The 20239-nt window shown below is 38.3% G+C and overlaps 1 protein-coding gene across 5 annotated transcripts in view; it reads right to left on the reverse strand.

Annotated features, from left to right (window-relative positions):
- Window positions 1-20239, reverse strand: part of ATG4C (autophagy related 4C cysteine peptidase) — a 68181-nt gene that overhangs the window by 17692 nt on the left and 30250 nt on the right. For 2 of the 5 annotated variants that reach the window (XM_073357463.2, XM_073357464.2), the window contains exon 11: window positions 15687-17158. The exons of 1 other annotated variant lie outside the window; for it this stretch is intronic. In XM_073357463.2, the coding sequence (XP_073213564.1) occupies window positions 16988-17158 (171 nt within the window). In that variant the 3' untranslated portion in view covers window positions 15687-16987. Of the gene's footprint in view, window positions 1-15686; window positions 17159-18973; window positions 19092-20239 lie in introns of those variants that run through there. 2 more of the 5 variants (XR_012160458.2, XR_012160457.2) reach the window with 2 other exon arrangements.

Consider the following 20239-nt stretch of genomic DNA (forward strand, 5'->3'; position numbering starts at 1 on the left):
AAAGTTAAAGCTTTCTAACACAAATTGTATATTTTGAATGTGATGTCCACAACGTTAATATCCTTAAATCAAACTCTAATAAGTTGTCAACCAGCATTTTTCTTACTTTGCCTATCTGTAAATTTCTATTATTAAATTAATAAGACATTTTTTCGTTTGGTTTGTGGGTGTTCGGTGAAATTGATGTTTTCCAACATTTACCAAATAAAAATCTAATCCTTCCAAGGATTATAAATATATAAACACAATTCAAATATATGTGCATCTATAGACACATTTTGAACACAGAGATATATGGAGATACATATAATGTGCGTGTGTGTGTTATATACACATACAAATACGTGAACAGATATAACTTGAATATACATATACACACACAGACTTTACAGATAATGTAATGTATATAATATATATTCACACGTACTTCACTATAGGCACACACACCTCTGTGTAGTTATGTCTATGAACCAGATTGTCCAACAATATTTTAAGATTTATCTCAAATTGGATTGCTTCCAAGGTTTCAATAAGAAAGATTCATTTCAAGAACTAGTACCACAGAAGGAAGCATATCATACAGGCAACTAATGCAAAAGAAGTAAGGAGAGAGTGAAATGCATTTTTGTTTAAAAAATGTATTTAACAGTTTAACTTACTGGGTATTTTTCTGAGCCCCATTAATACATGGGTCAGCTTTTTAAACTTTTTTAAGCACACACAGGTTTGGCCAGGCAATAAGAAACACAAATGAACATTTGAGGCTTTCTATTTGGCCTTAGGGACCCCAAGATGAAATCCTGCCTCTGACAGCCAGAGGCCCTGGACACTGCGCTCAGCAGTGAGGCTTGACATGATAAACTGCTGTATCTCATTTGAGTGGGTAGGGGGAGGTTGCCTGTTGGTGATTTTGTGAATACCTCTAGGGCAGGAAAAGACTTGAAATCACATTGCTATCTTTGCTATAATCCCCCTGACCAAGTGTATTCCCACCAGGATCTACATTCTTCAGTAAAGGCTTTACCAGTTAGAAGACAACTGAACTGGAAGCAGTGGGTGTTATGGGTACAAAAGGGCCTAGAAACAAGGAAATCAAGGGTGGTCTCATTCATACTCAGTCTTTATGATGGACTCTCAGTAAGCATCGTAGGCAGGTTCAATGTCTTCCCACATTCAGGGAATACACTGATCATATATTCAAGCATTAGGCAGAGGCACAAAATTTTAGCAACTTCAGAACAGAATCTTTTTCTTTTGGCTCTAGCCTGGATTTCTCCACTTCCACATTCAGGTAAAATCATGTAGCTTCCCAAAAAGAGAGAACTAAGTTACGCTAAACTTTTTTAAAGAGGAGTTTCCATTTTTGCAGATTTGTCACCACCACAGCTTTTTCTTTATATTTATGGTTTTCCAGATGAGTTCGTCAGTGCATTTCCTAGAGTGTGACAAGGAGAGCTAGAATATTGCTCACTCCGGGACGAAGCTGGTTTGTAATTCACACAAAGAGGACAAGGAATCTGGATTCATTACCAGTGCTTTTTTGACCTCAATGGGATCTTAGTAAATAGCTTATGCTCAAATAAATTTGTTAGTCTCTAAGGTGCCACAAGTCCTCCTGTTCTTTTTGCGGATACAGACTAACACGGCTGCTACTCTGAAACCTGTATAGGATCAGTTCAACTAAAAATTATTTGAAACAAATCTGAAATAATTAAAATGGCCTGACTGTTTTTTTCCTTTCATCCACAAATCCTACTAGGCTCAACCTACCTAGCAGCTTTTTGCACAAGCCCCATCCCAAAATACATACAATTTTGCCTGTATGGCTGGGTTACTACATAGGCTTTCTAGGCCCATGACTAGGGTCCCTGCTCCTAAAGTCACATAATAAAATCAGAACTTCCCAGGAAAGGATGCTGTTTGGGAAGGTGGGGGAGGAGAAGGAGGTGCGTGTTCTTTCACTCCAATACCCCATCATGGCTCTTCTGGGATGGTGTCAGCAGCGTCTTACACACACACGCACATGCAAACACACACAGATGTATGCCCTTTGCTCCATTAGGTGGGGTTTGAGTTCTCCTTCCTTAGAAGTGGACCCTCCCGAATACAGGGGAACAAGTGTCCAGGGAGGAAGGTCATGGGGAGACCCCAAAAGAGGAGGTTGGGGGTCTCCCCCTCTCCAGCCCAGACAGTTGCAATTATCACCCCAAGTCCCGCTACAAAGGTGGGGCCACAGTTCAGGGGAACAAGACTATTGGTTGTCCCAGTGAAGAGGGATGCCTAAGGCTGCTCCTTGCATCTTCCCATTGGTCTGCCATGATGGACACTCCATGCATTTCAATAGAGTTTTTCAGTGGGCCTAGGCCAATTGCGGGGAAAGATGAAGGACTTGCAGATCCCTAAGGGTCTGATCTAGAGCAACAGCTGCAGGCTGGACTGGGATGAACTTGCTGCAGGGATGGCCAGTGATGATGCTGCCACTGCAGCATCTAGGGAAGAGGGCAGAGAGAGGTGTGCGCCAACCATCTGCATGATTAAAAAGTCAAGAACTTGCAAGTTCTAATCCCAGCTCCAAGCAACTCACAGAACTTCTCTGTGCTTTAGTTTCTTCTTCTACGAAATGAAAAATACTCCTCTGCCTCACAGAGAAGTGAGTACAGCGGAGAGGGAATTTCACTAGAAGGAACAAAAAAGTCCTACTGTATTTTTTAAAGGATGCCAGGAACAACAAATCCATGGGCCTGTTTCACCAATAGAAGGGGTATTTTTGGGTGCAGGATTCCTATTTATCCGATTGATTAGAAATGCTCCATTGAGACACTGAAGCATTTTTCTAATAAACCTAGGGGTTAGCACCACTGTTTTCAGTACAGCTGACCCTTGGATTTACTGTAAAACCAGAATCATTAGAAATAGTCCATTGGTTATATTAGCGCATTTCTAATGAATCAGAGGGTCAGCTCCATTGAAATAATGTAAAATATCCAGATTCATGAGAAAAACGCCATTGAAATGCACGGAGCGTTTCTAATAAATCCAGATTTTAGTAGCGCTCAACCCTGAATCCATTAAAACGTTATGAAAAAATAGTTACCGAGCATGCACCTGAAGTACTTTTCCCTACGTTAATCTCTCATTTATGTTAAAATGCATTGTAAAAATAGCAAAAGACATCAGTGAAAATTTATTTAAAAAGTCTGCCACTTCCCCCCCATGAATATGAGAGCAGGAAGCCACTGATGCCACTAGAGAGACCAAAAGCATCTGATCACATATTTAGCTTTTGCTATGAACAAGTGAATTCTAGGAAATGTTCTCAAGTTTCCATTGCCTGCTACCAGGTTACAGGCTACAGCAAATCTTATAGGAGTTATGATTGCTGAAGATGCAGGTTCCTACCTATCTTATGACTACACTTCACAGAGGCTGTGGTCACAGAGATTTCTCCCCAGTCTCTTGGGCAGTTTGGGCCCTTGTAACCTAAGAGATCACCCCTTTCTGCACGTTGTTAAAAACTGGGGCACATGTAGGGTCAGTTTTTGAGATAAACCATTTTGGTTCTCTTCAGCAGGGGGTCCTTGCTTTTGGAATTCACTTCCTCTGCTGAACTCCCAGAGCCGGGGGACTGATGCCTTTCAGGGCAGGGAGAAAGGCCCAATTGTTTAGTCAGGCATTTAACTGCTATCTGTGGCAGATGACAGCAGTTAATAAGTAGTACTAGCAGTGTGCCATTGAGCCACCCATGCACTTTTTTAATATTGTGATGTGCCCGTCACTTGGTGGGGGCTACGAAGTAAAATAAACAAGGCCACTTTGATAGGTGGTAGAACAGAAGGTGCTTTATTTGAGTATATTATGCCACAGAGTAGTCATCCTTGCGGGGTGAGCTTGAACACCTTTACTCTTTGTTGATTTACAGGCATGGGAAAGGGATTCTCCAGACTTGGAACTTCCCGATCACATAAGGGGGAAGCCTCAGTACCAGATATGAATAGCAGAAACCATAGGGATTGTGGCTCAGTTCTCTCTACTGAAGGTAGCTTTCACAGCTTGGGCTAGGCTTGTGTTTCTATTTTGCCACAGGAAGTTATCCTGTACCCTGCAGGCCCTAACAGTTTTGTAGCTATGGGAGCTAGACAGAGTTCCAGAGTAACGGTTAAGATGTTATTCCATTATTAAATGGAAGACATAGCCTAGCATGGTTTGTTTTGTTTTAATTGCCAGTCATTGGGCAGCAACAGCACTAGATTTTGAAACAACAAAACTGAAACAAGCTGTTGCAGCAGTTATTTCTATTGTACGTGTTCTAAGTCTTATTTGAAGGATAGAGATTTAACTACTGCGTTCTGCTAATACCACAAGTCCCAGAGATGGCTGTTTCAGAATGGCAACATCACAGCTGTGCCCTTTTAATGCCATGCAGTTAATTTAAATTCCTTTTATGTGCATGAAAAACTGGCATTTTCACACAAACCATGGAACTGCTGCATGGGTTGAGAACGTTTTCAGCAGTTGGCCATTTGAAGTGGTCAGGCTAATCAAATTACTGAAAACTGAGGGCTACAGTGGCAAAACTAACATTGTAAGTGGCAGGATGTTATGGCACCAGAAAAAACAAACAAAAATCTCTTTGTCTATCTTTCCACAACCTAACAAGCAGATGTATACAATAACAGAGTAGTTGTATGATCCTAAGAACACATGGTTAAGTCATAACATCTCTGTGCCTTAGTTTCTCTATCTGTAAAATCCCTGCTTCGCAGGGGTGTTGAGAGGTTAAATTTGTTAGTTTCTGTGGCTGGTGATCCTGGTGTGGATAGTGCTATGGAAAACATTCATCATCATAATTGTGCCCAGTTCTCTGTTGCTTTTGGAGAATACAATTTGATTTTATATTGTGCCTCTCATCCTCCAAGATGCTTCACATACTAGACATACATAGAACACTGATGAAATGCTCTTACCCCTACGAGGAAGGATAGAAACCAACTAGGGCAGCACCCTGCAAGAGAGGCAGGGAGAAAAATTTTGGTTAATATCCTCTAGGCAACCCATTAGTCTTATGTGAGATGCTATGGGATCTTTAAAAATCTATGCAGAAAAGGCCTCCATTTTTTGATTGTCTATTCCAAAAGACCCATACTTGGTTAACCCCATGAAACTCAAGTTTTCTACCTCTGAAGGATGGAAAGCTGGGTTGACCTGCCAGGATTTGAACTTGTCCTCCAGAGAGTTAAGGTATGCTTCAAGATATGTAAACCTGGGATCCAACCCAACTCGTCTCAGAGTCCGTTGATATTAAAAGGAGTTGGATCAAGCCCCTGATGTTTAGTCACCAACTCATCCTTTCTATTAATGCACATGAGTGAGCTCATAGTGCCATTATTAGGGTCTACTCTTCCCTTGATGTTTATGTGAAGATCTTATGAAAGTAAGAAGACAGGAAGCTCCTTGAGGCTGGAACCTGCCTTCTCCACAGCCCAAGGAGCTTTAAACCTCATTGTTTTGTTGTTTGTAATTTGCTGACAATGTCATTATACTAAAATTGGACAAAATATTGAAGAGGAAGTTAAAATAGTTCCTCTGTCAACAGTCTTCCTCCCAGTACGTGGCCAGATTACACATCTCCAAAAGGATCTGACCAATTTTGACCAAAGGAGTTAACTATTCTGTGTACGCTTTTACTTCAATATTACACATTTGTAAAAGCTACATAGCTTCTCACAGTATTGTGAATGCCACAACAGGAGTGTAAACAATAGTGCTGTGACATCCTCAAGCCAGCATCCCCTTGCTTTTGTGGTTTTACAGTATATCTGAAATATATTTCAGCATAGTTTGCTTAAAATTCAGTCCACAAATACAGTACCTTCACCATGTCTCTTTTACAAAGCTCTTCAAGGAACTAGACTTGCATTTATTGTAGCAATTTATAACAAAGGTCTTTATATGGGTCCCTATGCTGTTAACAGTCAAGACGAGGGTTGCATCAGAGATATGGGCTAAGGTTCTGCTTATTATATGAACAAACACACGCTGTGTGTTTCTAATTCATTGGATGACCGTTCTTTTCCTTCAGCTGCTTTGCTTTTTACTCATACTATATGTACACAGCAACTAAAGGAGAAGAACTTTATATATAGTATATACATACTATATAATATAGTATATATAATATAATAAAGTATGTTAATAGAATTCTATCTCAACAGATTTAATTCTTAAATGCTACATATACTTGTTTAATCTCTCATTTTAAAAGTAGAAAAGGTTAGATTATAACATCAGGTTAGCTCTCTTTGAAGCAGGTAATAATTAAGTTGATTCACTGTTGCAATTACTGTCAAATCCCCCTTAATTACCAGAGATTTTATAGCAGCTTCATTATACGTCTGCTGTAATGCATTGTGGCCCTAAGGAGAAGTGTTGCAGGAAATTCTGCATAGCATGTATAATTCTAACCTGCAGTTAAAGCTTCCAGTAAAAGCCTCAGCACTAAATTTATCTTTTTTTGACATTTCCCCCTATTATTTAAAGTACTTTAACTGAAGTAACACCGCTAAAATATCCACCTAACTTTGTAAGTAAGAACTGATCTCTTCACAGATATTAGAAATAAAAAGGGAGAAAATGGTAAAATTAGAGTGAATTATTTCTGGAAAAGTGTTCAACAAAAATTTAATAATGAATCTGTCCTAACATTAAAAAAAAAAAAACAAAACCCGCAACTAGTACCTCACTCTGAAAACGACATCAAAAGAGTCTTTTCTCACCAGTCGTCCCACTGAATTCATTGCTCAGGTAAGTAAGGATTACTAGGATCAACCTGCGATGCACTAGGTCAATTTTTTAAAGTATTGCTAACTTCAATTTTTATTTACTGGATTGTATGAATACTGATATTTACACACACAACCACTAACACCCACATTTGTAATTGATTCTTATGTTGCACATGCTTTTATAGTATACAAACGTCATATTAATGTTGCAGGTAATGACACTTTGTACCCAGACCTTATTATAATATATAGAGAAGTTTTTAAAACAACACTTTGTAAATCTGACCTTCCAACTAACTTTTGTAAAAACATAACCACATGAAACTGCTGTTTTACAGCTCATGTGTCACTGCTTGTTTCTACTGGAAAAATCTTTACAAATCAAGGTCTGTAAATTGAGCTTGTAACAGTTCAAAACAGATAACTGAATAATGTGTCCCACAGATCCCCTTGTAACGAAGGAATTTACGCCACAGAATATATTAGATGCAGAAAGGGCTTCAGTGTCAATGACACTATTGGCAGCTGTGTTAACAGTTAAGGAGCTGGCTTTGTACAGCAGTACAGTTATTAAATTTCTCCAGAGACCATGACTCATTAATCAAATATTCATACATCTCTGTAAATACACACTGAACAGAGAATACCCTCAGAGTTGAGCATCCCAGCACAAGCGCTCTTTCATGTAACACTGACAAAATCCTGAGAACATGCGGTCATATTTTGCATTTCTAATGCTCTGTGTACTCCTTAGTACCCCAATTCCTAAAAACAGAACACAAATGATCTTACTGATCGCAAGTGTTACATAGTTACAATTAAAATTGCTCCACTATTGCTTCATACCGTCTTTTTAAAATTGAAGACAGTGAATCAATTCTTCTGTTCTTTGTTTACCAGCAGACAAGTAACTTTTTCCCATACGGATGAAGAAACCCAAGGCCGTGCTCTTATTAATACAAGAATTTGTATTAGCATGAAAACAACAAACCACTGGTTGAGCTGTGAAGGCCAAAGAGCTTCATATATTTGCAAGACATCAGTTTGCTGTGTTTTGCAAATACTTCATTCTGCTTTTCACAGCTGCTGAAAAATTTAATGTCTTCTTACCCATCCCATTGGAAGGAGAAATAGGGCTGAAAAAGTCTAAACTCAGGTTCATATTTCAGTTCAGTGCTCATGATTGGCTCTGTTGCCAGCTGAATCCCAACACCCTGAAACATCGGCAAAATTAGGGTTTGAATTTCGAACCTGTACATTCAGGTATGTTCAGATCCAGCATTTGGATTCTGCTTCTTACAGAGTTACAAAATTCTGATCCACACCATTGGGTCAGACCCTTTCTAATTTAAGGTAGCTAGATGCCACTGTATGGTGTTTAAATATGGATTATCACAATACTGTGTAGATTTTAAAACCTCTGCACCGATTTCAAATTAATCTACTATGAACTTAAGGTTGCTGGTAAATCTTGAAGCAGACAACTGTCAGATTATTTCTAGGTGTAGAAAGCACAGCAACTCTTAGAAGAGATGCCCACACTGCAAGCTTTAGAGAGGTACTTAAAAAATCAGAGTGGCCCGCCATACGATGCAAGTAACTTTCAATTGTCCCAATTTAAGGATTAAAGTTGGCCTGTTGATTAGGTAACAACTTTGGAGAATTAGTTCTGTTTTTTAATAAGATTCTTTTTAAATGTTTCATTAGATTTACATGAAGGGGTTTTTCTTCTTAAATTTATTTATTAACCAACCTAGTTGTTAGTGGAGATAGGACAAACCAAAGAGGAAACATCCCACTTCGTTTAATATTAAATAAATAAATATGCTAATCCAAGCATCCTACACTGCTCTCCTTGCATTATTTTGCCGTGATTTTTAATTGTCTTTAAGTGGAATTGACATTTACATTTAAAAATGAAGATCATCTTCCTCATTTAATTAAGACAGCCACTGACTGATGCAGAGCAACAACAATTCCTTCCCTCCCCGCAACTTCCTGAAAAACAGAATCTAAGCAACCTTGCTCCACTGAGTCAGCACATGCCAATAAAACAAGTGCGGTCATTCACTCAGTACCACTCTGCAGAAACTATGGGATTGCAATAATTGCCAACTCTTACTGTCTAAGGATAAAAAGAACAGGAGTACTTGTGGCACCTTAGAGACTAACAAATTTATTAGAGCATAAGCTTTCGTCGGCTACAGCCCACTTCATCGGATGCATAGAATGGAACATATAGTAAGAAGATATATATATATATACACACACACACACACACACAGAGATAATTTGGAAGCTGCCATATAAACTGAGAGGCTAATTAGTTAAGGTGAGCTATTATCAGTAGGAGAAAAAAACTTTTGTACTGATAATCAAGATGGCCCATTTAGACAGTTGACAAGAAGGTGTGAGGATACTTAACTTAGGGAAATAGATTCAATATGTGTAATGACCCAGCCACTCCCAGACTCTATTCAAACCCAAGTTAATGGTATCTAGATATATATTTAAAGTTAATGAAGTGAGCTGTAGCTCACGAAAGCTTATGCTCAAATAAATTAGTCGCTCAGGTGCCACAAGTCCTCCTTTTCTTTTTGCGGATACAGACTAACATGGCTGCTACTCTGAAACCTAGTTTAAACTACATACCATTAACTTGGGTTTGAATAGAGACTGGGAGTGGCTGGGTCATTACACATATTGAATCTATTTCCCTCAGTTAAGTATCCTCACACCTTCCTGTCAACTGTCTAAATGGGCCATCTCGATTATCAGTACAAAAGTTTTTTTCTCCTACTGATAATAGCTCACCTTAACTAATTAGCCTCTCAGTTTGTATGGCAGCTTCCAACTTTTATTTATATCTGTCTCTTCTTACTATATGTTCCATTCTATGCATCTGATGAAGTGGGCTATAGCCTACAAAAGCTTATGCTCTAATAAATTGGTTAGTCTCTAAGGTGCCACAAGTACTCCTTTTCTTTTTGCGGATACAGACTAACACGGCTGCTACTCTGAAACCTGTCTAAGGATAGGAGCCCAAACCTGCAACCCTTTCTCAGAAGAGGTCCCACTAAGTTGGATAACCTTATCCTAATCAAGGCCCTGATCTTGCAAGCAGCTTTGCATGTGTAGTCCTTTAGCCAGCACAGAGGCCCCTTAACTTAAATGGAGCTCCCTACAGACACAGGGGTTCACTTGAGCAGACCAGCTTACAGGATCAGGGCCTAAAAGGCGAGCACAAGGAAAGACTGTATACGTATTACTCTCATTTATATTAAGCACAGAACTCACAAAGCCCTGGTTGTTAACATATGCAACACATGCACGTTAGTGGTAGGCAAAAACCACTAAACATTTATTGTGCATCTTCTTGGGTTTAAACAAACAACAAAAAAACACTGATTTGTTTTGATGGCAATTACAACTGCTTTTATTCATAAACAGAGTAAGTTTTTATCTGAAAGAGCATTTGCAGAAAACAAAACCATCATGAATTTTCGTGTGAATAAACATTCCAGAGCTTTCACACAAGAAGAGATCTTGTGACCATGAAGAAAATCCTTTTTTACTATTCACACAATAGACAAACAACTATGACTGCCCATGGATTGCTTGCAAACTGGGAAAGGGACTCTTATTTATAAAGCTGGTATCATCTAATGAGGAAACAGAAACAATACCATTTGATGAAGGTGACCAATCGTACGGTCCAATGACAACTACTCAGGTCCTGATTTTCATTTACACTAAGGTTATGTCTACACTAGCACTTTTGTTGGTAAAACTTTTGATGCTCTCTCACCAACACAGCTACTGCCGCTCATTGGGGGTGTTTAATCATGCCGACCAGAGAGCTCTCCCCCGTTGGTAGAGAGCGGTTAACAGGAGACCTTACAGCGGTGCAGCTGTGCCGCTGTAAGGTCTCTAGTGTTGACATAGCTTAAGGCTCTTTTACATGGCTGTGATGCTATAAAGGGGCTTTAAAATGGATGTAACTAGTTTACACTGCCATAGAAGTGTAAACAGCCCTTAGTGTAAATGAAAATCAGACCATCAGTGAGGTGTTCAAAACCAAACAACAAGGTAAAATTTGTTACGCAATCTATACTCTCACCCTGCAGCCACAGTATGTTCAGCGCCAGATCAGGGCCTAGCTGTCCAATAATTGTAAAGAATGAACAAATTTGTTAAAAATCACATCCTGATCATGGATAATTCATGGACTGGGGAGACCTTAAAATAATCAAGCACAATCTGCCCCTATTGGGGGCTCCTGGAACTGCAGCCACAGACTATTTGCTCCATCACATACACAAAAATAGTCCATCAATACAAACGATGGATAAAAAGAACACCAGGTGGGCTGGACTTTAAACATGCTGTTTATGTTCATTGCTGCTATTATTGACCTTTATAACTCAATCACCATTTGATTTTACAGGTCATCAATAACTCCTGGAAATAAAGCAGGTCTCTGGACTGAGCTCATTCTTTACTGTAATTAACGTAACTTACAAACATGCTCCCCCATGTTAGTGCTACACTTTCAGCAATTAAGGTTGCATCATATCATCCATGAACAACACTTCTTATGTTTAGGGATTAAAAATTCACAAGACTTTCCTTGGGCTGAAAAATTCTTTGCTTAACAAGATAAGAAATTAGGACCCAACCATCCAAGCCTAACACACTTGATTGCTGTAAAACTAATACATAGCTGCCCACACAGATTTCTATGGTCATTTCACAAGCAGAGAGCTTCCAAGATAGGAATCTTAGTCCTTCTTTCATGCGCACTTCTGCTATTTCCAGCTTTTGAGGCCCCTATCCATAATAAAAATAAAAAATGACTCATGAAACCAAAATAAGGCACCAAAAAAAAAGTGAGACATAATTTGAATTTTTTTTTTTATTTAACAAATGCTTTGAAAGTTGCATTGTCTCAGAGAGCAGTTGTCTTGGTAAATCCTGAATGATGTGGTCTCCCACAGATGCCTTTGAAGATCAGGACCATGGCTTTGAATGGATACTGGACACAGACTGGGAACCAACAGAAAGTGGAACATGTGGACGAAGTGCTCATGATGGGTAGTCTGTCTCACTGAGTCGGTAGGTGCAGTCACAAAGGTGGACCCTCCGTATTGCATCCACCTTCAATCCTAGATAGAGCGTTTTACAGTGATCCAGACTGGTGGTGACAAAACACATAGGCCATCAGAACCAGGTTTTCATAGAAAGCTGGTTTAAAAAGGGATTGTGGTCACTGACCACCTAGAGATGAGTGGAAGTCAACCCCAAGACTTTGCTTCACTTTGATAAATGGAGGCATATGCCCTTGCTAGATGCAGAAGACAAAGTCCCAGCTAGTTATTCAAAGCTCTGGCAGAGGTGACTCCTACTGCTATTAGACTTGATAAACAAAAATGCGCCCGTCCTAAGAAAAGAAAAGAAACAGCAGAAACATGTATTGGGTGGGGAAAGAACAGGCCTATTTGAAAGAAGCCACATTCCATGATATTGAGAGGCTGGTTCCATCAAGGAAGCAAGTAACTAATCAGTCAATGATTTGTATAAGCCACTTAAGAATATAGGCCACTGCTGGGTGTGTGAGTAACTAATACACAGTTGGTTTGTGTTTGAAGGCAGCAGCAGCAACAGTGATGACACAAATTAATTGCACAGTTTTCAGGAGATAATGCAGTAGAAGTAAAGATAATTACTATGCGATTAACATAGTTTCCAATTAAAGTCCCCTGTAGTTACAGAAAAACATTTATTTCTAGTAACTTGGTAATTTAACTTGTGTCACCACTGTACATGGACCTTCAGGGATGAGGACAACCTGTGAGCTTGCCTGTGCTGGAGTCAGGAAATATACTAGAATGCTTTCCAAACCCAATGTGTCAGAAGTTCTTAGGTCTTCTTTCTGTGCCCTAGCCATTTTTCACTGGGACAATGGGCTCTAAACAGAAAGTAAGACTGGAAGGGGTTAGAATCCTGAACTATTACGTTTCAAGTCCTATGTAACTAGCTTTATGGGCAACAGAGAAAAGTCATGAAACTCGCTGTATTTCTAAAATACTGATGCCTAGTATCGGGCATTTTGAAAACTATGTAGACAGGTAGAGATGAGGACTACCAAAGGTGAAATGTCATGGGTAGCGAAGGACATGCAAGAGTCGCTAACATAGACATGATAGTTAAATCCATGGTAACAGATCAAATTGGCCAGGAATACAGGAAAGAGAGGTTACAGAACAGAGGCTGCCAGTGATCTGACCAAGAGGGATGGGGGGAAAAAAATTAAGGCCAGAAATAAGCACCATATTTCATTGAAAGTACAAGTGGAAAACTTAAATTCTCCCTTAAGTACCCAAGCTGGAATTTGGCCTGGACTGCCCTACTTTTCCCCAAGAAGTACCATAGAATTATAATTAAATCCCCCATGCCTCCTTCAAAAGATTCCCCAGTTTTCATTTCTGTCCCCAACTCCCCTTTCCTTGTTAGATGCTTATTGACACAGATTTTGGGGCATCTACCTAAATCACCAACATGGAAAAAGGAACAAGATGGAAGCTGGAGAAGTGAGAGAAAAGGTAGCTGAAAATTGCTACCAGTTTCTAACAAATTTGTGCAGCTGGCTCTGAGTGGCAAGATATCTTGATAGACTAAAGGACCCAAAAACATCATCACCAGCTGTCTTAACATTATTGACAGTTTTGCTATGTAAGTTTTCCTATCTATCATAAATAGACACTGAACAAAAGGTCTATCATTAAAATTAAGTTAGCTAAGGTATTTCAACCATTGGGCCTTCTTCACAAGTTAGAAGAGTAAGAAATGAAAATGTTCTTACAGATACTAGAACAATGTGAACCTGTTGAAGTGTTTAGATACATTTTATATTTAACATTTATTTACAATAAAATTATTTCTATTTACAGTCAGAATGCCAATCCGTTCTTCTCATGTACATAAAATAATTCTTACATGCATATCTATAGACCGTTATCTTGTGTGGTTACATGCATGTTTTATTTTCTGATGTAAGCGTAACTTCCCCCATGGAGCAAAGGCGGAGGAAATGGCAATCCTTAGTCAGCATACTAGGTTAAAAGTTACATGCATTGTACTGCAGTAGGTACTTTTACCTATAATCCATTTGTAGGTAAGTTTGCTGCAAGAAGGTTTTATTAAAAACAGGAAGTACTACGCTTAAAGTTAAAGCATGCTGAAATGGCTTGTTGAATTGAAGTCTATAATTGTGGCAAACAGACTCACTCTTAGATGAACGATTTATAAAGTTACCTAGCCCAGGTAATTTTGTTTTAGTTTAAATACCAAACCTAATCTTTCTCACTTTGCAAATATGTCCTTCCCTCTCAAACCCACTCCAGTTTCAAAATTTAATTCTGCTTATTAGCTATCCACCATGGGACAAAACTGACATCCGTCAGATTAGCAGCTCAGTTACGGTTACTGCTGTAAAGAATGCGGCCTCTAATAGGAAATGGAGGGACATTTCTTTTAACAGAGATGTGATATTTTATGTATAAGAAATGCTTACATACAGCCTTATTGTAATATTTCCTGTAGCAAATTTATTCCCCATGATCAAAACTAAGTATTTCATAGAGTCAGGAAAAAGTCTACTGGATATCCACTTCAAAAAATATTCACTAAACTAAATGCCACTTTTGGTTCCTTGCTTAAAAAGTTACTTGTAAACTCCCAAGCATTAAAGCCTTTTAGGCATACTAAATTTATTTTTATTATTTTATTATTACAGGAATAGAAACTGGAAACGGAAGGGATGCTATTAGTTTATCTAGTTCACCATAAGCGTAATTATTCCTTATTGTACATTTGTTAGTGTTTGGGTCAGTCAGGTATCAATAGTCACATGTGATGGGACTTCCAACACTTCCTTGTGAGTGTTACACAGCATAATATTCTCCTGTATGAAGTTTTCCGTTTAGTTTTTGGAAAGTTTTCAGAAAGTTATATGTCCTTGTACCACCCAAGTAATTCCTCTTCTCCTCACCAGTGTTTATACATTAAATATTTCTGAAGTGTCATGCCCTCCCCTTAGTAATAGATTAACAAGCCATACATATTTGTTAATTTGCCTTAAATCCACGCCTACAGGCCCCTGATCATTTTTATTGTTCTTCTATGAACTTTAATTTGTTAATACCTTCCTGGTAAAGAGGCAGCAGCAGAAACGAAACTATCAGTGAGATCAGAAAGAATTATTACCTCCCAGTTTTATGACATGAGTGTCTAGATACATAGCCCAAAATCGCATTGGCCTTTTTTTCTCTTAAGTGCAAGATCATGTCTAATTTGTTGTCCACTATCCCACATAGGTCTTGTTCAGTAGTTTTGTTTTCCGGACATACTCCCTAATATTTATTTTTTGCATTATTTTTCCACAGCAAAAGTAGCATTAGAAAAATGCAAGCCAAACTCAAATCTACAATATCTTTATAGTATTTTCTAGTCCTCACTAGTATTCACAATTCTTCCCAAATTAGCATCTGCGTTTCATTAACACGTTAATTTTACTACTACTTCCAGATTATTAAGGAAAAAATATCAAACAAGATCAGCCCTAACTGATTCCTTATGTATATGCAGGACCTAAAGTAATATTATACTGATTAAAAATATTATTTAATAAGGAGCAGATTACCATATCCAATCAACTGGAGAATTTTTTTTTAAATGAAAACCAATGAAACTGAAAAACAATCCCCCTTTTTTGGAGTGGTAACTCAATGAACAAATGTGAAAATGAACAACTCAACTCTGGTACGAATATGCGTTTGTCCCAGATCTGCCTAAAATCTGCCTACTAGTAACTACTCGCTGTTCTCATAAAAGGAAAAAAATTACTTTAGTGGTACATAGAATATTTATTGTTTGGGTAGACAACATTTGTGCATTCTGTGCCTAAATGGCACTTTAGAATAAGTTAATAGCTCATTTACAATACAATAAAATTTACCTTATTACAGAGTATTTGCACCTCAATATTTTTTTAGATCCAGAATTCAAAGAATTCGAACAAGAGAAATTTACCATTACTGTTCAAAAGTACATGCATTTAATCTCACACTTTAATAAAGTTATTTTTAAATTTGTAGGCAGTATTAAATGTGTATTTTAAATTCTGAATTTGCTCTGTTAAAGCATGAAACTGTTCATGTAGATTTATTTGCTAGATGTTCTGTACATCTAAAATCACTACAAAGAGTGTACAGTAATGGCACATACCAGAAGATCACATCCCAGAATATTTACTGTCTACCCCCAATTTGCTGTTTTATGCTCTGATTTAGAAGCTGCATGGGTAGGAATAGAAGTCTCAAAATTACATTGTAGAGACAGGAAACAAACACTGCTCCCATTTAATAACGGTCTATCTGCTTTGATTGGTTGCAGTTAATATTAATAACATAACCTTTAAAAATGGTAGGGAAAAGCCAATACTTCATATTCATTCCTGATTCTAAGGTTCAACAAGAAGTTTAATGAGTAGCCATTATAAAATTATATTGCTAAATAGTACCTTAACTCACAATTCTGCTTATATAATTGCATCTGGATTGTAGCTAACAATTACTATTGATATATCAAAGTTACATCTTGAGTAGTGCAATGCTAGAAAGGTATCTCATGGTTACATTATTAACCATTATAGGGGCGTAGGCAGCAAAATAGATTAAATGAACAAGGCTTTTTCTTCAGGAGCCCTAGATTCAGGTTTTGCTTACAACTGGAAACAATCCAGTAGTCTCAAAACTAGATGACATGTCCACACCACAAAACCACCACATAATTGGCAGACTGTTCAGGACTGGAACAGCAGTGCGGACGGCAGGTCAAGACTGAGGCTCATTGGCAGAGCTATCCAGGAGGGTATGCATGGTACCCAACCACACTACATTGTGTCTGGCTCTAAATAATGCTGTCTGTCTTCACTAGCAAAAAGTGTCATCATATTCATCCATCAATGAACAAACAAAAATAATTAATTACATTTATAAGTGACATTTTAAAGACCGAACATATACGACATGATAATCTTTATGAAAATAGATCCATTTCAATATTGCTTGTCTTGTGTTGTGTGATTTTTTTTTAAGGGCAAGTGTTCTCCTAGACAGCTGCCAGGACCCTATTGTAAAATGTCCTTAAAGCAAGACAAACTCTTCTGTACTAAATCTTTTTAATCTTTTCTTTTCATCCTCAGAGAAAAGGTCATTTTCTTCATGGAGTGGACTGGAGGCAAAGTCATAGTCTCTAGAATGACCCTTTACAAAAGTAAACAAGGGATATTTCTCCTTAGATGAAGATTTCAGCATCTATAATGCAAGATAACATACCGGATAAACTGTTAATTGAAAATGAAGGGATAAAGTCCCTGGGTGTATTGATCTAATTACAGTCACATAATTTACAACATGCATATTTGTTTTTATTTTCATTTGTCACATTAGAATATAACTGCACAGACTCTCAATAGCCCACTTCTTCTGGTAAATAAATATGTTTCTAACTCAGTCTCCTCATGAAACAATAGCTACACTTGGAGTTTCAGGCCCCAATCTTCAACTTGTTCCACACACGCGAACTGAACCACTACACATGCAGAACTCCATTAGCTTCCACTCGTGTGGAACAAGTTGCAGAACAATCTTCATATCTTCTGTCATCTCTTGAATTGCAAGCAGGATTTGTGGGCAGGTTAGCACCTTCTGGAATTTGTGGAAGCATTTTTATGGCAGAGATAGAGCACTTATAGCCATCAATACTTTTATTAAGTTTAAACATATACATTTAAGGGAAATAAGCCAGCTCAAGAGCAGATAAATCTGACAGTGGACTAAAAATGCTATCAGACTGCTTTAATTACATGTCAGAAACCTCCCTGGGTATGTCCACACTGCACACTAAGCTTGGGTTCTGATTCAGGTTTGAGCTCAAACCCCTCGTCAGTTCCCACACAAATCAATCTGACTCAGGTCAGCAAACACTCAGGTCCCAGGTCCTAAGGCCCTGCCAGGAGGGTGTGTCAGAGTCCAAATTCCTCAGACTCAGGTCCAAGCTCTGTCATTCTGCAGTGTGGATGCAGCTCACGTTGCAGACTGGAGTCAGAAGGTCTGTGCAATGCAGGATGGATACATTAGTATGACAGAGACCAGGGTCCAGCAATTGTAAACCCAGGTTTATGATGCCATGTGGACACTGAATCGTGGGCTTGGAAATACCGAGTCCACAAGCCCATGTCCCACAGACCTGGATTTACAATACAGTGTAGACATACCACCTGTCTCCTCAGAGATGAGGAAGCTGAGCCTCTATCAAGGAAGCTATTCTTACTAAGGGTGATCAGCCACAGGTACAAATAAAAAGTTTTAATAGTAGGTGCTATTGGCCCATATACAAAAGGGCTTAAATGTGCTTTCCACTGTTTAAGGGATTCAACACCCACTGAAGTTAAAAAAAAAATTGCTGATCACCTTTGAAAGTAAATCTCGATACACAGCTATAGTATATGCAAAGCTACATTAGTCTACAGATATAATCTGCATTGAAGTGATCAAACTATGAAGTCCAAAAATAATTTGTCTTAATGAAAAACAATCTGAAGCACTAAAAATCTTAAATAGATATTTAAACAGTATGAGCTATTTAAAAAAAGTAAGGCACTGGAAAATTATGCTCCAAGTAAAATCAGATTCTGCAATTTTTACTGTGCTCTGCAATTTTCCACTTTATTCTAGATTATTTTAATTCATTCTATTATTGTACCTAAAGAGTAGGGCAAGGAGAAAGTGAGAGACATGCAGACAACTGCGATGAGCAGAAGGCAATGAAAAAGGAAAAAAGAAAAGAATGAGTACTGGGGAAGAAAGAAAAAAGTTTAGACAAGAAGAAAGACTGTACATCTCAGGGGACTGTGTAATTTTATATAGAGCCTTTCATCACTAGGTCATTAGATGAAGCCAGCCCTGGGTCAGTAGCAACTGACAGTCACATGGCAGCTGCTTGGTGGCCTGTGAAATGGGTTAGTACACATAGTCCAGCTCCTAAATGACATGTGGTCTGCAACACAAAAACCATCACCACAGTTTCAGAGAAGCCAAAGTAGTAACGAGACTGAACCATTGTCTCACCCCCTAAAGGTGGTCCCTCTAGGTCAGGACTGAGATACATGAATGAGGCAGCATGGGAGATGACAGAAGACTTCATTCTCTAGAGCCATTACTCTGACACCTCTCCGAGTACTAAATACTAAGGGAAATTATAAAAGATTAGAGAGAAAGAGAAAGTAAACTAGAAACGGTAGCAGAAAGCTGATCATAAAACTGCAGTATGGAACTTGATTAAAATGAGCAATTATTTCCGAATTGCATGTCCCTCAGGGACTACCACTACCTTCCAAGTCAATGGGCAAATTCCGGACGTGGGTTTTCTTAATCAGTATTCTAGCTTTGAAAAAAGTTAATGCAAAAGTGTGTATGTACATAATATTTGTTATAGAAGATACTTCCGCCCAGACGTTCACGTGAACAGGAGACAATTATCAGAAGAGATCTCATTAATTTGACATGCTGAGTCCCATTAACTGACTGCTAAGCAATGTTTCTAAAGCATTTATTTCTATAGTATCTGCTCAATGGATATAGATGACAGAGAGGACACACTTCCAAATGAATAAATCCCTGTGGTTCTCAAACATGTATATATATTTTTTACAATCACTCCTACAACCTCCTTTTTTTGGGAAACCTATAGTACAAATTTGATCACTGTTGCATTTTTATCAAAGAAACATTCATTCTAAAAAAACATGAACAAAGTAACTGAACAGTGTTCAAAGAGCTGCTTGTTTTTCAATTTAGTTGGCTTACAAAACACACACACACTTGTACACACAGGGAAAGCTTTATCCTGTACCAGAAATATCATTGCTTGAATGAATTATGAGATGATGCAAAAGCATGACAAAAACAGCTCTGCAGCCCGAGAACTACTCTCTCTCTCTCTAAAACAGGAATTTAGCTACATTTCTTTAAATTTTTGTAAAAATTTAAAGTACATTGTCAGTAATTTACTTTCAAAGATTAACAACTTTATTTTTTGTGATTTCAAGGATATATCTACACTGTATTTTAAAACCAGTAGCAGCAAGTCTCAGAGGCTGAGTCTACAGAACCCTATTACTTCACTTGCTACAGAAGCAAGAATCTGAAGTCCTTCATTAACCTAACCTGGGTGTCCCCACTTGGAAGTACACTGTGCTACCATTCAAGGCATTAAGTTACTCTTAAAGTGATAATAAATGAACAGAAAAGTAGTAGTCAGAGGCAGAGCAGGAAAAATGAACAAACTGATGGGGCAGACTGGAGGATGACAGTAGGACTGTTCTTCACACAATA

Source organism: Lepidochelys kempii, chromosome 8 (assembly GCF_965140285.1).
Source record: "Lepidochelys kempii isolate rLepKem1 chromosome 8, rLepKem1.hap1, whole genome shotgun sequence".
Classification (NCBI taxonomy): Eukaryota; Metazoa; Chordata; order Testudines; family Cheloniidae; genus Lepidochelys; species Lepidochelys kempii.